Source organism: Salvia hispanica, chromosome 1 (genome assembly GCF_029641045.1).
Source record: "Salvia hispanica isolate PSC_SH4W2 chromosome 1, Shi_PSC_v1, whole genome shotgun sequence".
In the NCBI taxonomy this organism is placed as follows: Eukaryota; Viridiplantae; Streptophyta; class Magnoliopsida; order Lamiales; family Lamiaceae; genus Salvia; species Salvia hispanica.
Genome location: NC_142692.1, coordinates 60,444,371 through 60,462,830, shown reverse-complemented (window position 1 = coordinate 60,462,830; position 18,460 = coordinate 60,444,371). Strand labels below are relative to the sequence as shown.

At 34.6% G+C, this 18,460-nt stretch overlaps 1 protein-coding gene and 2 pseudogenes across 1 annotated transcript; 2 read left to right on the top strand and 1 right to left on the bottom strand.

Annotated features, from left to right (window-relative positions):
• Positions 1-1,818: 1,818 nt before the first annotated feature.
• On the bottom strand, positions 1,819-2,396 carry LOC148934289 (uncharacterized; annotated as a pseudogene).
• Position 2,397: 1 nt separating this feature from the next.
• On the top strand, positions 2,398-2,885 carry LOC148934288 (uncharacterized; annotated as a pseudogene).
• Positions 2,886-4,967: 2,082 nt separating this feature from the next.
• On the top strand, positions 4,968-6,668 carry LOC148934287 (uncharacterized). The gene is made up of 7 exons (XM_089062254.1): positions 4,968-5,114; positions 5,215-5,283; positions 5,363-5,617; positions 5,719-6,025; positions 6,103-6,275; positions 6,346-6,469; positions 6,547-6,668. The coding sequence occupies exons 1-7, from the start codon at positions 4,968-4,970 to the stop codon at positions 6,666-6,668; spliced, it is 1,197 nt and encodes a 398-aa protein (XP_088918380.1).
• Positions 6,669-18,460: the final 11,792 nt, after the last annotated feature.

Sequence of the window (18,460 nt, the reverse complement as noted above, 5' to 3'; positions counted from 1 at the left end):
CTTCCATACCATTCAAATACGAAGCCCAAACATCGATAACTTCAACGTCAACAGCCTCATGTGGCTTCAACGAGCTGAATTTCCTTTTAGTAACTTCCACCACATCATCGAAATAAATAACATCATACCTAGATTTCAACCATAAGTTATTCAAGTCAGGCACTTTTGTTAATCCAACACAATAATAATACAATATTTTGTTTACATCCACATGTAGGGGGTTGCAAGTAGAAATTGGTAACAATCCCTCTCTTATCTAGTCCATGTTGGGCAGATACGCGTTGATGATGATCCATGTTAGCAGTCTGAGTTTCCTTGCTGGAGGAGGTCGTATGTTGGCATACGTGCTCTCTTCACGATTCATCTCTGCATCTCGACGTACAGGTAATTTACCCACATTAACGCCTCCTGTAACTATTGTGTTTCGAAAGCAACATTATCTAGCTCAATGACTGCTTCCACGACATAACAAATGTCTACATCTACTGTGTCGTGCTGCAGCAGAAAACAAGGAAATCTACAATGTCAATAACTGGGGCCAAATGTCAACACCCCTCCTTAATGGCAAAATTGTTTATGCCAGCTGTTTTACATACCTCCGACGCAACATCACGTGCTATAGCCCTAGCCACGTCGAGTGCATTGTCCTCATTGACAACCGTTCCTACTTTCGCAACATCCACATGCTCTTTGCAACCCACCTCTCTTCCAGTGTCACTAGCAGTAATAAAATACAGACTGTCTCCTCTCAAGTCAGCAACGGTCTCTCGGTCCTCGTCCTGGGATACAAGTTCATCGCCACTAAAACATAGGTTGGCTGGCTCCCTTAGCTCGAACTCTGACATATCAGCCTTCACGGAAAGTAAGATAGGATGATTGAGTAAGCAATCAAATTAAACAAAAAAAAAAAAGAAAAAACGGTTGCATCAAACCTCTTCAACATTGGCTGGATTGGCTGTTCCCGGTTGACGTTCTGAATCACAGTGACCAGTGTCATCATCCTACAATGTTGCAAAAAGTCACACTATCATTAAGTATATCAACATATATTTGTCTGTGAAGTGTTTTAAAACAACAAATAATGTATAATATATACTTAACCGGGCTAGAATCAAAACCAAGGCTGAAGCTTGGGTATTCGTCTTTGTTATCTAGTATGTCCATTTCATCAGCCGCATCTAACTAAGATTTTAAGGAATCTGACCATTCTAACGCTGCATTATAGTGGGCTGACTGCGACTGCGTTATTGACTCCACAGGATCAAAGTCTTTTTCGTCCAGTCTTAACGCCCTCCTAAGAGTATCACACGTTATTCGAAAGTTGTCCTTACTGGAGGATCTTGGCTGAATTCCTTTACCATCTTCTTAAAACTGTCACCTATGTGTTTGTTTGCCCCCCTAAACACCCCTAATATACACCAACTCATCCGAAGCATCTCTTTCTTCAACAACATTTCCAGTAGTTGGTGAACGAGCCACTCCTGTTAACATTTCCGCACTACCCAGTTCATTCTCTGTCCAAGATCGAAATCATCCTCTTTTATTTCATTTTCTTCTCTCACTTTCAACAGTTCGGCTATCCAGCCCTTTATCCTAGGAATGGCACGTGGCACACATCTCCTACAGTGCACTACTCGATCAACGTAGAAGGCATGCAGTAAATAATGAATTTGTTGTATAAGAAAAGTCAACAACAAACTTAAATCAGATACAAACAATGTTATGCTCACGGTCAAGACATGTCAACAACAGATTCTAATTCACAAACAACTACTGACACCAATTGTGCTTCCTTATCTTCTGCAAATCACCGAAATGTCAACAATTCGGGTTTTGACAAAGCCACAAGGTGATGTCTCTATGAGAGCAGTTTCCATCAACAGTAAAAATATTTTCTTGAAATGTGCCCCCCCTAGTTTCTTGTAGCATCTTTATTTCTAGTACCTTAGTCTACATAGAATATATATCTTCCTCTTCAAGTGGAATGGTTTCCATGTATTTGATGTCGGTGGCTCTGTCACATTGATCAAATGTAATCCCCCCATTTTGGATACCAAAAATAAGCTCGACATCTTTCGTGTCAGCCACTACCTCAACACCATTAGGCAGCTTTAGACTGCACTGTAGGTGCTCAAAATACTCCAATAGTCAATAAGCTAACGTTGCTGGCCACGTCATAGTCGAGAAGTCCACCAAAGCCGAGCTGTCTAACAGCAGTTTTCTACCTTCGTTGAGAGACTTCAGGATCCGCAAGAAAAAACGAGTCATTCTCTTGATCCTTAAATAAGGTCTCTTGGCTTGTATAGGGACGTCCACCATAGATTTTGAAAGCTTTCTAGCTATTCGGTCCACTTCCCACTTGACTCACCATCATCTACAGCTTTTCGCTTTGCTTGACGTGTCGCTGATGGTGAGTCAAGTGGGAAGCGGACCAGAATGCTGGAAAGCTTTCAAAATCTGTGGTGGGCGTCCCTATACAATCCAAGAGACCTCATTTAAGGATCAAGAGAACGACTCATTTTTTCTTGCGGATCCTGAAGTCTCTCAACAAAAGGTAGAAAACTGCTGTCAGGCAGCTCGGCTTCGGTGGACTTCTCGACTGTGATGTTAGCCTATTGGCTACTGGAGCATTTTGACCACCTACGGTGCAGCCTTAAGCTGCCTAATGGTGTTGAGGTAGTGGTTCACGCGAAAGATGTCGAGCTAATTTTGGTATCCCAAATGAGGGGATTACATTTGGTTGTGACAGAACTACCGGCATCAAATACCAGTACACCAGTTCAATTGAAGAGGAATATATATTCTATGCAGACAAAGGTACTAGAAATGAAGATGCTACAAGAAACTTGAGGGGGCACATTTCAAGAAAATATTTTTACTGTTGATGGAAACTGCTCTCATAGAGACATCAGCTCGTGGCTATGTCAAACCCCGAATTGTTGACATTCTCGGTGATTAGCAGAAGATAAGGAAGCACAATTAGTGTCATAGTTGTTTGAATTAGAATCGGTTGTTGACATGTCTTGACCTTGAGCATAGAGCATTATTTGTATCTGATTTAGGTTAGTTGTTGACATTTCTTACACAACAAATTCGTTATTTACTGCATGCCTTATATGTTGATTCAGTAGTGCACCGTAGGAGATGTCACATCCAACCCCTCTTATGCATATATATTTATAATTGACAATTATGACTTAAAATATAATAATCACACATCCAAATAGAAGACCACCCAAATACTTTAATTCCAAAAGCCTACATTTATTAAATACATACTTTTGAATATTGTAACTTACTCTTAAAAGTATTTGTTATTTATACGAATCACAAATCAATGTATATGAACTCTACCTTTAATTTCGCATCACACAATTATCCAACATATTCTTTTTTTCAATACGTATAACTATAAACATTAAATATCATAAACAATTTGCACATCCATATGCATATGCCTCTCTATTAAATTTATTATTCTGTGACAAATCAAGCCTGGTATCTGCCCGGGTTTCCTCTATGACCCGAAGGTCACTCTGTAATTGGACTCATAGGTCCCTCTATATTTGGACTCATAGGTCCCTCTATAATTGACCTGAAGGTCCCTCTAGTTGGACTCATAGGTCCCTCTGTAATTTCAGATCCAGGACAAGACCGTCACAGATCCTCTTTAATCATATAATTCATGTACTTTCAATGCCATATGTGAAATGTATCCATTGCTTCACATATCTATATTATGTTCCACCAAATAATTCCAATATACTATATAAAACATATTCAATGCACTATTCAAATATTCACTTTAATTCAACACGTAGTAATTAACCACATAACGAATGTAAAATTTAAAAGTGTAATTTATACCCACCTGATGATAACATATAATCAAATCCAACACCCATATTCCATTCTCGATCTACAGCTCTTAATCCTTATGAGCTAATTTCATCTTCTTCTTTTGTTCCTCTACATAGAAACTTCTTTCATTATTTTTGAAGAGAAATTTCTCTACCTAAAGCTTCTAATTTTTTTCATGCCTTTTTCTCATGTAGTTATCGTCGTCTATATACGAACATGCTTTATATTAGAGGAATTGGACATTTTAAATTCCCTATATAATCTTCTTTTGTAAAGCTATTATTTTTATTGTTCAAATTTATTTAATCTATAAAGTCAAAATGACTCACAAAACCTAACTTTAGCTTCCATACGTGTTTCTTCTTTCTTTCACTATGAATATTAATGTATGTTAGACTTACACGTATTAATGCATACACACACATTATTTCATTCACCTACATATATAATATGTATTATTTTAAATATTATCATTTCATATAAGAAGGATATATATATCTACATACATATATAGTATAGGTATAGATATATTCCCTGTACAAAAACATCACAATTTCATCCACACGTTATAACACCCATGCACACACGTTTAAATCAATTATTTAATATTTTAAATATTTTGAATTGTACATAATTTACGTACATTAGTTTTGAGAACTCTTATGAATCATAACTATGCATATATTCTACTATTAGCCAATCATAACACTAAATATTTTCTTTTACGTGGTCCACTTCATTTCTCTATTATAAATGACAATTAATATTTAATAACAATAAAATATGCTTTCATACAAAATAATGTATAGCTTAGGATAGGGATGGAGTGCCACGTGCCATTCCTAGAATAAAGGACTGGATAGCTAAACAGGAGTGGCTCGTTCACCGGCTACTGGAAATGTTGTTGAAGAAAGAGATGCTTCGAATGAGTTAGTGTATATGAGGGGCGTTTGGGGGGCAACCAAACACATAGGTGATGGTTTTAAGATGCTGGGAAAGGAATTGAGCCAAGCTCCTCCAAGAATAAGGACAGCTTTTGAATAACGTGTGATACTCTTACTAGGGCATTAAGACTGGACGGAAAAGACTTTGATCCTGTGGAGTCAATGACGCAGTCGCAGTCAGCCCACTATAATGCAGCGTTAGAATGGTCAGATTCCTTAAAATCTTTGTTAGATGCGGCTGATGAAATGGATATACTAGATAACAAAGACGAATACCCAAGCTTCAACCTTGGTTTTGATTCTAGCCCGGTTAAGTATATATTATACATTATTTGTTGTTTTAAAACACTTCACAGACAAATATGTGTTGATATACTTAATGAAAGTGTGACTTTTTGCAACATTGTAGGATGATGACACTGGTCACTCTGATTCAGAACGTCAACCGGGAACAGCCAACCCAGCCAACGTTGAAGAGGTTTGATGCAACCGTTTTTTCTTTTTTTTTTGTTTAATTTGATTGCTTACTCAATCATCCTATCTTACTTTCCGTGAAGGCTGATATGTCAGAGTTCGAGCTAAGGGAGCCAGCCAACCTATGTTTTAGTGGCGATGAACTTGTATCCCAGGACGAGGACCGAGAGACCGTTGCTGACTTGAGAGGAGACAGTCTGTATTTTATTACTGCTAGTGACACTGGAAGAGAGGTGGGTTGCAAAGAGCATGTGGCTGTTGCGAAAGTAGGAACGGTTATCAATGAGGACAATGCACTCGACGTGGCTAGGGCTATAGCACGTGATGTTGCGTCAGAGGTATGTAAAACAGCTGGCATAAACAATTTTGCCATTAAGGAGGGGTGTTGACATTTGGCCCTACTTATTGACATTGTAGATTTCCCAGTTTTCTGTTGCAGCACGACGCAGTAGATGTAGACATTTGTTATGTCGTGGAAGTAGTCATTGAGCTAGGTAATGTTACTTTCGAAACACAAATAGTTACAGGAGGCGTTGATGTGGGTAAATTATCTGTACGTCGAGATGCAGAGATGAATCGTGAAGAGAGCACGTATGCTGACATACAACCTGCTCCAGCAAGGAAACTCAGACTGCCAATGCCAACAGGGAGAAGAGAGGGATCATCATCAACGCGTATCAGCCCAACATGGTCTAGAGAAGAGAGGGATTGTTACCAATTTCTACTTGCAACCCCTACATGTGGATGTAAACAAAATATTGTATTATTATTGTGTTGGATTAACAAAAGTGCGTGACTTGAATAACTTATGGTTGAAATCTAGGTATTTACTTCGATGATGTGGTGGAAGTTACTAAAAGGAAATCCAGCTCGTTGAAGCCACATGAGGTTGTTGACGTTGAAGTTATCGATGCTTGGGCTTCGTATTTGAATGGCATGGAAGTGCATAAATCAACAAAAAAGCCTAGCAGATTGTTTGTCACAACAGCTCCCACAGTAAGTGTACTGTTAATATGATGCAATTTGTTTTATTTTTTTATCTAATGACACTGTGTAAAGATTGCAGTCATTCGATGTGGTTGAACGGAGAGCTAGTTGGGAAGATTCTGAAGCTGCGACTACAATATGTGAGGAGCTAGATAGTCAATTCAACAACACTGGAACTTTCGATATCACAAAATATGATTTGGTAATTGTTCTCTAGTTTAACCAAAAGCGATGTGCTTTAAAATGAATATTGAAGCAATTGTATTACTATGTGTTGATTTTTTTTTCCCAATATTTTCAAATAGGCATTACTGTTTGGTGTGCTTTTCATTGAAGACTGGGGTTGCAGATGTGCTAGACAATGTTGTGCCTGAGAACGATATTCCAGATCGGACAAAATAATGGGAGAGACTTGGATCTACTAGTAAGTTTACTGTGGAAACTATATTGAAATTTGGATGCGTTTGTTGATTTTATGATAAAGTAGTGTTAATATTAGTGGGTATAGAAATGGTTAGATGCACTGACACTATATGTCATGGAAGTGACATGTTGGCCTATATATTGACATTTTATTACATAGTTATGTTGAAATACTGAAATTTGGATGAATTTTATTACGTAGTATCAAAGGATACAATGTCACCGAACATCTTGCAGTTCTTTCGCGACATAGCGTCACACCAAAAAAGACTAATTAACTTTCCATCACTACCTTGCTGGAATTTGTAATGGAAACCATTACAGGTGTTCTTCTTCTCCTCCATTTGATTTAAAATCATTTGGACATCAACGTCTTTCATTCTTCCAATATGTCGCGATTACCATTCTGTATGCCATAAGCAGTGCAACCCACAGAATCATAGCCACCCAAGAACTCCTTCAATTAATTGAAAGTCATTATAGTTCTAATGTTGGCCTTTGCGCAGTCCTCCATGAATTTATAATGAATATCCCCAAGGTTACGATTGGATTTCATGTATCGGACATGCTTTTTATCGACCATCTCGTGATTGTGTTCGTCTACAAAGTTGCTGACAACACATCGAGGACTTCTCGAAATCCGTTGAATACTTCAACTTAAGTTTGGCATTGCAATGACATATGCTAGAACGACGTTTACGTTTGGTAGCACTACCCTCTTCGTCGATGATAAGGCTAATTTCTGTAATTTCCCGGGTCTAACAAGGTTTTGTAAGCCAGGTGTGTAGAGAAAATGTCAGATCCAGGAAGAAAGAGAATCGCCTGGAGAAGGGAGCTGGCAGAGAAAGTGAGCAGAATAGAGAAGGACCAGACGAAGGAGCATCTGAGAAAAGGGCATAATGGGGATTACAAGGAAGAAGGGCAGAATGGGGATTACAAGGAAGAATCTAGAAGCTCCACTCCTTATAAATAAGAGCACGCGGCTTACATGAAGATTATCATCCATCATCTTTTAGCTCTTAGTTCATCTTTCTCACTCTCTACACACACTTTAGGGGATAGAATTTGGGGGTACGGTTCAAAGTTTCATCAGAAGTTGTGCAACACCGTCTCTACGGAGGCGAAGATACAATTTAATTTATGTTTAGTGTCTTTCTGGATTTCCTGAGACTTCGTTGTTCGAAGCTCGGATTGTTTTGTTGAATCACTGTTGGATTTGCGTCTATTTTGCTATGGAATTCGCTGCTATGGTTTCGTTTCATGTCATTGTTGTTCTTCTGTTTACTTTGGATGCGTTTAGCGATTGATCGGAGTTTTGAGTTGAATTATGTGGAGATCGTAGTTGATCGTTTGAATCTGGTTGAATTTGTGTGATCGGAGATGGGGATTGTTGTGGTTTGTTGTGGATTTTGTGTGATCGGAGATGAGGATTGTTGTGGATGGCTTGGATCCGAAGCAGATGAAGTAGAGAATATTATGTATAGAGCATCAACATAAGCATCAAAAAGTAAAGAATATTCAACAAATTCTTCACCAAAAAATCATCACCAATTTCATCCCAGGGACATCAAAAAATTCGAAATATAACCTACTACTCAACCTCATTCATCAAGTAACGTAGAAATACCCAACATAATCGTTATTGGTTTCAACATTATGATACACCTATTATTCAAATTAGCCTGACAAAATATATGTAATATAAGAACGCCGGAGAAGATTTAGGAGATCAAATTCCACCGGAGAACAACGTTGGTATCGAAATGTTGATTTATTCAGAAAAGTGATATTTTATGGCTGAATGAGTATTACGATTTTTTAGCTGAATGTAATCTATCTCCAAAAATTATGGAGATAAATTATGTATAATAATGGTAGTTTGGTAATCATTGATTGTTACATAATATTCTTGTCAATATTATAGCAGGTTGGAGTGAAATGGGGGAGGCGTGTAACTAATGAAAGAATCAAATTCCATATACACCTCCATTACAGAAATTGTATTATGCGTTGACATCGACAAATCAAGCCCTTACTAACCGTAGAATAATTACAAGAAGTGTGTAGGATTAAAGTTTGTAGTTTATATTATAGATAGGGGTTTGTATATATATATAGAGTCCTATTAACTACAAATCCACTCTTAAAGACCGAATTAGAGACCAAATTAGGGCCACTCATTTTTCTTAATCTTATGGTTATGATTAATTTACAATTAATTTAATATTTTATTAAATAAAAACGTGTTTTTTTAGATTTTTTAGATTTTTAAAAAAAAATTTTATTTTTTTAAATTTTTTTTTATTTTTTTTAAAATTATTTTTAGAATGTTTTTTTTTATTTTTTTTATTTTTTTTTAAATTTTTAAAAAAAAATTTTATTCAATAAAAACATGCTGGAGTAAATAATGAACTATATATTCACTACATAATGAACTAAATGAATGTATGTTATGAACTTATTTCTTCATTCAGTCGTGCTATTACTTCATTTCGTTAGTTTATTACTTCATTTATTCATGCTATTACTTCATTCTATTAGTTTATTACTTCATTCTGTTAGTTTATTACTTCATTCAGTCATGCTATTACTTCATTCCATTAGTTTATTACTTCATAATGTGTTATGACATAATTATCTTTTAGTTGGGTTTAGGGTTATTACTTCATTCCGTTAGTTTATTACTTCATTCATTCAGTTATGTTATTACTTCATTTCGTTAGTTTATTACTTCATTCAGTCATGTTATTGTTATGAGCTTATTACTTCATTCAGTCGTGCTATTACTTCATTCCGTTAGTATATTACTTCATTTATTCATGCTATTACTTCATTCTGTTAGTTTATTACTTCATGCAGTCATGTTATTACTTCATTCCATTAGTTTATTACTTCATAATGTGTTATAACATAATTATCTTTCAGTTGGGTTTAGGGTTATTACTTCATTCCGTTAGTTTATCACTTCATTCAATCATGTTATTACTTCTTTATATTAGTATAGTACTTCATTCAGTCATGCTATTACTTCATTTCGTTAGTTTATTACTTCATTGAGTTATGTTATTACTTCATTTTATTAGTTTACTACTTCATTTCATTAGTTTATTATTTCATAATGTGTTATGACATAATTATCTTTCAGTTGAAGTAATTCAGTATATAATGAATGCGAAAAATTACTTCATAACATATATTCATTTAGTTCATTAAGTAGTGAATATAGTTCATTATATACTCCATCAAGTTTTTATCGAATAAGAAAAAAAAATTAAAAATTCGAAAAAAAAAATTTTAAAAAAAACTAAAAATAACATTTTAAAAATTTTTAAAAAAATTTAAAAATATTTTTATTTAATAAAATTGTGATCAATGTCGAACCCTTCTTAAAGACCGAACTAGAGACCAAATTTGGACCACTCATTTTTCTTTATCTTAGGATTATGATTAATTTAGAATTATTTTAATATTTTATTAAATAAAAACGTTTTTAATTTATTTATTTTTTTAATTTTAAAAAACATTAATATTTTTTAAATATTTTTTTGAAGTTTTTTTTTTAAAAAAAAATTAATATTTTTTTAAATTTTTTATTAAAAAATTTTTTAAAATTTTTTTTTATTCGATAAAAGCTTGCTGGAGTAAATAATGAACTATATTCACTGCATAATGAACTAAATGAATGTATGTTATGAAGTAATTTTTCGCATTCATTATATACTGAATTTACTTCAACTGAAAGTGTAATACGCGCACCCTTATTTCTTTTCTTTCGCCTTGTTAATGTCGAACTAAAGATGTAATGTTCTCTTTTCGTGAAGAGTTAATGGAACTCAAGCCTTTAATGAAATTTAATCTTTTTAATTGCAAAGTAAAAGCTAAAAGAAATAATCAAACGAACTAAACAAATGGAAATACGTTGTAGAATATAAAGAATTTTTTAATAGCGTTACATAGACAATAAAATGAACAGCTAACAAAAAAATGTGCATGGAACAAATGTCATCGGGCCTCTTCTCTCGGGCCGAAAGTCGCGGCCCGTATCTGAACAGCCGCCGAGCCCAGGGCAGCGAGCCCACTTTCCGAGACAGCTAAGTGGCAGCCAAGTTGTTTCTTCCTCCTGCAAGATAAAAACAAGTGTTAATTGCTAAAGAACAAGAGGAACTAATGAAGCCCTTAATAGAGGAAAGGAAACAACACATCTTTAGCTATGAAGGACCAAAGACTCACCAAAAATAGCAAGTCAAAGCTGCCATTTTACTCCCCTCCAAAACAGCCCTGCGAAGTAGCCTTTCCTAGTCACACAATCAACCAAAATAAGTAAATGAGAAGTCCTTTTGTCCTAAGCTAAACACCAAGTTTCATTAATCAAAAGTAGTGGAGATCAAGGAAGTAAGAGATTTTCTGCAGCATGAAAACAAAGAGGCTGGACGGCCATTCAAATTCTCCTAGGTGCACCCAACATGCTCCTGCAGCTTGCAAACAAATAGAATTATGAACTAAAGTACTAAGAGGGCATGTGAGAACAAGTTGAATTAATTAGTCAAACACCTAGTACTCCAAGTAACACCAAAATATTTCAAGTAGAAAGCTGCATTGAGGATCAAAAACAAGAGATATGCTGGGCATAAAAACAAAACGAGATCAGCCTCATTAACTCCTCCTAAGGTACACAAAATCAGCCTATAAAAACCCCTCCACACCACTTATGAACTCCCTTCCACATACTTCAAAATTTCCAGCAACATAGAAAGTTGAGAGTGAGGGAGCTAGGAGAAGAGTCTCTGCAGAGTCTTACAGATAACTCCCACACCCATAGGTAACATGTCTCCCTCCTTCCTCATCTCCATGAATCTCTCTTCATTCAAAGAAAAGAACTCAGTTTCACCCCCTTTCTTTGTCAATGCAACTAGGAATTCTAAAGGAGGAGGGTAAGCCTTGATCTCTAACAACAAATACCAAGTCAGTAATTGCTTCAGGAGGTATTCCACCTCCACCCCTTCTCCCAATCAAATTTTACATATCATCATATAGAGGCACCACAACTTAAGAATCACAATCAATATATCAAGCACACACCCTGCCTTGTTTCGAACATCATGCAAGGCTCAAGAACATAGAATCATGGCTATAGAAATCTCATAACAGTAGCATTCTTAGAGTTTTAGCACATAAATGGAACAAGAGTACAATAGGCTGCCTTTATGCTCAAATTCAGTAGCAAACCCACAAGAGTCCCAACACAAAAACCATAGACAAGCCTTTCCAGTTTTGATCACCCATCATACAAGAATTATAATCTCACAAAGATACTGCCTGAAAAAAAAAAAAGAAAACTAGATAATGGAGTTAGAGGGCTTAGCTTAGTGCGTGGGGCTTTCCGGCGGCGATCGAACCCGAGGTAGCTTCGAGCAGTGACGAGGGAAGTAGCTCGAACTCCGTAGCACCGCGCTGAAGCTGGTGCAGGAGCAGTGGCAGGAGCAAGGAGGAGGCAGCGTCGGTGCTGAGAGGCGCTGTGCTCTGAGAAAGACCGACAGTGGCGACGCCGGCGAGGTCGGCGGTGCTGGCGGGGCAGAGCCGTGAGTGCAGAGAGAGAGAGGCGATGATTCCTCTCCTTCTCCAACGGCGACACCAGCGACGAGGGGATCTGAGGCGGCGGCTAGTCGCGAAGCAGCGGCGGTGACCGCCGGACGGCGAAGGGAGACGCGCTGCTTCCAAATCCTCACGATCTAGAGAAAAGAGGGGAAGGGGATCGATTTCCCGGCGGCGCAAGGGAGACGCCGACCGGAGCAGCGAACGGCGAACGGCGAGGGGAAGGCGTCGCGCCGTCGTTTCTCTTCCAAGCTAGGGATTTAGAAATTGGGGATTTTGAGAAATGAGAGAGAGAGTAGGGACCGATGGAGATGAGAAGAAGTTTGGGCCACTATTATTTTTGTTTTGGGCCTCTTTTAATTAAAAGCATGGGCTAAAGTTCTAAATGGGAAGATGGGCTAGTGAATTAATTATTAAGTCTGGGCCACCAACTAAAATAAAAGTATAGGCTAAGAATTTAATTAAATCATGGGCTCTCCCATGATGTTGATTAAATAATTAATGGTTCGCTAACTATTTTCATGAAGATGAGTCTATTTCCGGACCTTAGCTTAAGTGCTTGGATAATTAATGTTAAGAATTGATACGCTAACGATGAATGGACCTCGAGTTTATTTTATGCTTGAATAAAATATATATAGGAGGTAACGCTCTTTCGTTAAACGAATAATTGGTAGACCTCCACATCAAACTTAATCGCAAGATTTATTTAGTGCTCAAGGACTTCTTATGAATTAAGGAAAAAGGAATAAAATGATCACACACTTAGGATGCATTCACGTTTGAGTTCATTTGGCTTCTTAAGCCTAATTAAGTATTATTTCCATGTTACTAAAGGGGCGTCTTCGCGCGTCATCTAAAAATCAAGCTAAGGAGTTTGTTCGGCTAAGAAATAGCCTTTGAGGTGGGCATTCTTTCAAAACGTGATTTCAGTATGAAAATGTGAATCTTTGCTCAAGTATGTTGTCATGCCATGTTTTGTTTTATGATTACCTATCTGCTTGGCTATGCCAATTTAAGTTAAATCGAATTCGGGTCCCAGTAGGGCCGCAAACCCTACTCGGACTAGTGTACACATAAGGGGATCGTGAGCTAACAAAGGAGTTGGCCGGTCCAATGACCGTCGTGGAATGTGGTCACATTCCCGGTTCACACAAAGTTCAGATATGGTATATCTATGTTATGTGATTGCGCAATCAAATCTTTATGAAAGAAAAGGATTTAGTGACTCAGGCCTTTTTAATAAAAACCCCGTGATCACTCAACCGTGGCTTGACAAATAAAAATAGAACTGTTTTTGGCAATGTGCTCACTGGGTATATCAAATACTCAGCCCTGCATGTTATTTTTCAAATGTGCAGGTTGAACGTGGATGAGAAGGCGAAGGTGTTGGGAACGATCCTTAAATAAGTAGATAGGTAGCCCAAGGTAGTATGTCTCCATACATACTACTTTGTCTTGGAATTTTTTCGCTGCATTAGGATTTTGTACTAGGAATTTATGAACCTAGACTGCACTCTGACTTTATTTTGGCCTTGATTCACTTTCGCCTATGAGACTAATGTCCTAAGTTCGACTTATCATTTATGTTTATCCCATTTTATTATTTCCAAAGTGTTATTTAGTCACGTATAGATGCACTCACTACCACTAGGGAGTATGTGGTCGTGACAGAAAGATAATTATGTCATAACACATTATAAAGTAATAAAATAATAAAATGAAGTAATAAACTAATGAAATGAAGTAGTAAACTAATGAAATGAAGTAATAACATAACTGAATGAAGTAATAACATGACTGAATGAAGTAATAACATGATTGAATGAAGTGATAAACTAACGGAATGAAGTAATAACCCTAAACCCAACTAAAAGATAATTATGCCATAACACATTATGAAGTAATAAACTAATAGAATGAAGTAATAACATGACTGAATGAAGTAATAAACTAACAGAATGAAGTAATAGCATGAATAAATGAAGTAATATACTAACGGAATGAAGTAATAGCACGACTGAATGAAGTAATAAGCTCATAACAATAACATGACTGAATGAAGTAATAAACTAACGAAATGAAGTAATAACATAACTGAATGAATGAAGTAATAAACTAACGGAATGAAGTAATAACCCTAAACCAAACTGAAAGATAATTACTCCCTCTGTCCCATTAGAAATGCAACGTTTTCCTTTTTGGGTTGTCCCACTAAAAATAAAACGTTTCCTAAAATGGAAACATCACTCTCTCTACTTTTCCCTCTCTCTTACTTTACTTTCTCATCATTATCTCACAAAACAACACTTGCATAAAATCATGTGCCAAAAACCAAATGTTTCATATTTATTGGGACGGAGGGAGTATGTCATAACACATTATGAAGTAATAAACTAATGGAATGAAGTAATAGCATGACTAAATGAAGTAATAAACTAACGGAATGAAGTAATAAACTAATAGAATGAAGTAATAGCATGAATAAATGAAGTACTCCCTCCGTCCCAGAGAAGTTGGCACACTTTCCTTTTTAGTTTGTCCCACAAAAGATGTCACATTTCCCTTTTTGGAAAAAGTTCTCTCTCACATGAATATAAAAATTATATTTTCTCTCTCCATTTAACACACATAACAAAACCTCCTAAAATCCCGTGCTATTTTCAAAGTATGCCAACTTCTCTGGGACGGAGGGAGTAATAAACTAACGGAATGAAGTAATAGCACGACTGAATGAAGTAATAAGTTCATAACATACATTCATTTAGTTCATTATGTAGTGAATATAGTTCATTATTTACTCTAGTAAGTTTTTATCGAATAAAAAAATTTAAATTTTTTTTTTAAAAATTACAAAAAAAAATTATAAAAGAAATTATAAAAGAAATTAAAAAATTAAAAATTTAAAAAAATTAAAAAAAAAATAAATTTTTTAAAAAAAACGTATTTATTTAATAAAATATTAAATTAATTGTAAATTAATAATAACCATAAGATTAAGAAAAATCAGTGGCCCTAATTTGTGGTTAACCACAAATCCACCCTTAAAGACCGAACTAGAGACCAAATTAGGGCCACTTCATTTTTCTTAATCTTATGGTTATTATTAATTTACAATTAATTTAATATTTTATTAAATAAATAAGTTTTTTTTAAAAAATTTTAAATTTTTTTTATATATTTTTTTTTACTTTTTTTTTAATTTTTATTAAATTTTTTTTTTATTCGATAAAAACTTGATGAAGTAAATAATTAACTATATTCACTACATAATAAACTAAATGAATGTATGTAATGAACTTATTACTTCATTTAGTCGTGCTATTACTTCATTCCGTTAGTTTATTACTTCATTTATTCATGCTATTACTTCATTCTATTAATTTATTACTTCATTCTGTTAGTTTATTACTTCATTCAGTCATGCTATTACTTCATTCCATTAGTTTATTACTTCATAATATGTTATGGCATAATTATCTTTTAGTTTGGTTTAGGGTTATTACTTCATTCCGTTAGTTTATTACTTCATTTATTCATGCTACTACTTCATTCTATTAATTTATTACTTCATTCTGTTAGTTTATTACTTCATTCAGTCATGCTATTACTTCATTCCATTAGTTTATTACTTCATAATATGTTATGGCATAATTATCTTTCAGTTGGGTTTAGGGTTATTACTTCATTCCGTTAGTTTATCACTTCATTCAATCATGTTATTACTTCATTCTATTAGTTTAGTACTTCATTCCGTTAGTTTATTACTTCATTCAGTCATGCTATTACTTCATTCTGTTAGTTTATTACTTCATTTCATTAGTTTACTACTTCATTTTATTAGTTTATTACTTCATTTTATTATTTTATCACTTCCTAATGTGTTATGACATAATTATCTTTCAGTTGAAGTAAATTCAGTATATAATGAATGCGAAAAATTACTTCATAACATACAGTCATTTAGATCATTATGTAGTGAATATAGTTCATTATTTACTCCAGTAGGTTTTTATCGAATAAAAAAAAATTATAAAAAATTTTTTTTTAAAAAAAATTTAAAAAAAATTATTTTTTTTTAAAATTAAAAAATAAATTAAAATTTTTTTATTTAATAAAATATTAAAATAAATTCTAAATTAATCATAACCATAAGATTAAGAAAAATTAGTGGCCCAAATTTGGTCTCTAGTTCGGTCTTTAAGAATGGTTCGACATTGATCACAACTCTATATATATATAGAGAGTCTCATTATCCACAAATCCACTCTTAAAAACCGAACCACCGAACCCTACCAAATTAGGGCTTTTAGATCTAGTTTTTTATGGATAAGATACAGAAATTTATAAATTATTTTCACCTTCATCACGAGCCTATTTTAATTCATCCGAAGGTAAATAAGTCATACTAATATGTTACGAAGATTTAACTTCGTTCAGAATATATTATTTCATTCTAGTAAGTTTTTACTTCATTCCAGTAGGTTTTTACTTCATTCCAGTACGTAAATGTGGTTTCGCCGTCGCGTGTCGTTCTTTCTCTCTACAATATCTATCACAACCGCCATGGCGCTAATATGGTTTAATAAACACATGGAATAATATAATAAATTATTGGAATGAAGTATGTGTAGAAGCATTTGAAGTCCTACTGGAATGAAGTAAAAATCTTATCCAATGAAGTAATAACGTTTCTGAATGAAGTAATAAACTTACTTGAATAAATTGCATATTTAAATGTTAATCAAGCAAAACCCCCGTCAATGAATTTGAATGAAGCATATGTTGAATCATTTCAAAACCTACTGGAAGCAAGTAAAAACATGTTGTAGTTTCAAGGTATTACGTACAGAATGAAGTAATAAACCTATACAATGAAGTAAAATGGGTTAGTAATGAAGCAGAAAAAATTTTCACAGCAGCACATCTCATCAAAAAAACTAGATCTAATGGCCCAGATTTGGTCTCTAGTTTGGTCTTTAAAATTGGTTCGACATTGATCACAACTCTATATATATATATATATACACATATACTCCCTCCGTCCAATAGAAATAGGTCATTTGGGATTGACACGAGTTTTAATGTATAATTGGTAAAGTAAGAAAGAAGGAGAAAAAGTAAATGAATAAAAGTAGTGAATGGTGGGATCCATAAAAAGATAAAGTAAAGAGAAAGAGAAAAATGTTGCCATAATTAGATATTGGCTATTTGTATGGGACATACGAAAAATGAAATATGGCCTATTTCTATGAGACAGAGAGAGTATATAATAGACATTAGACAAATAAACACTACCTAATTTAAAATAAAGAAATTTTTGGCATAAATCTACATGTGATTAAATAAATTTACCCTACAGGCCATAGGGGCCCTATACTAAATAAAAATAATTATCACAAATATATAATTAATTGAATTTAATCGGACATTAGTCGGGTACCCTAATACAAGTTTCGAGTACCCTAAACCCGAAAAATCCTAACACTAATAACTACCTGTACCGAACCTATAATTTCGGGTTTCGGGTACCCAAAACCCGTCGGGTATTGGGTCGGGATCAGGTTTACCCGAAACCCGCGGACTAAATTTGGGGGCCTAGTTGAATATATGACTCCAAAGAATTGTCGATTGATTGTTGTCTTCATGTGAATCGTTATAGAGTACTCTACTAAGGATCTTTTGATCTTTCTCCCAAATTCCTTATTCGATCTTTAAGTGGACAAAACTTATTGAATAATTCAAGGCCTAGACTAGAAGAAAGACAAACTTTGGCTTTAAAAACAAAACAAAACTTTCAAAAAAACCTAAGTGAAGATTTCAAAATTTTCTTGAATTAAACTTATGGTTCCTATATTATCACTTATGTCCAGTCTTTTTATTTATAGAGTAGTATAATGGACTAGATAAGAATCCATGAAGGTTGGTTAACCCACGCCTATTTGGGTTACCTTTAATTAATTCAAATTAAATCTAAATTCAATTTAAGCTCTAATTTATGAGTAATCTAGAGTTACCTCTTTAATTAAATTATTTTCAACGAATAAAAATATCCGTCAATTAATTTAAAGCTACGAATATCCGTCAATAAATTTAAAGTTACTACTGGCTCTAATTAATTAACTTCTTTTTTCAGGAGTGGTCTAGTTTACAATTATTATTCCTTATACGTGAATAAA

Bases quoted from the DNA above. Each gene is read 5' to 3' on its own strand.
- LOC148934287 (XM_089062254.1), top strand. From the start codon at position 4,968: ATGACGCAGTCGCAGTCAGCCCACTATAATGCAGCGTTAGAATGGTCA. The intron at 5,284-5,362 runs GTTTGATGCAAC...CTTTCCGTGAAG, and splicing joins ACCCAGCCAACGTTGAAGAG to GCTGATATGTCAGAGTTCGA. The intron at 6,470-6,546 runs TAATTGTTCTCT...TATGTGTTGATT, and splicing joins TATCACAAAATATGATTTGG to TTTTTTTCCCAATATTTTCA.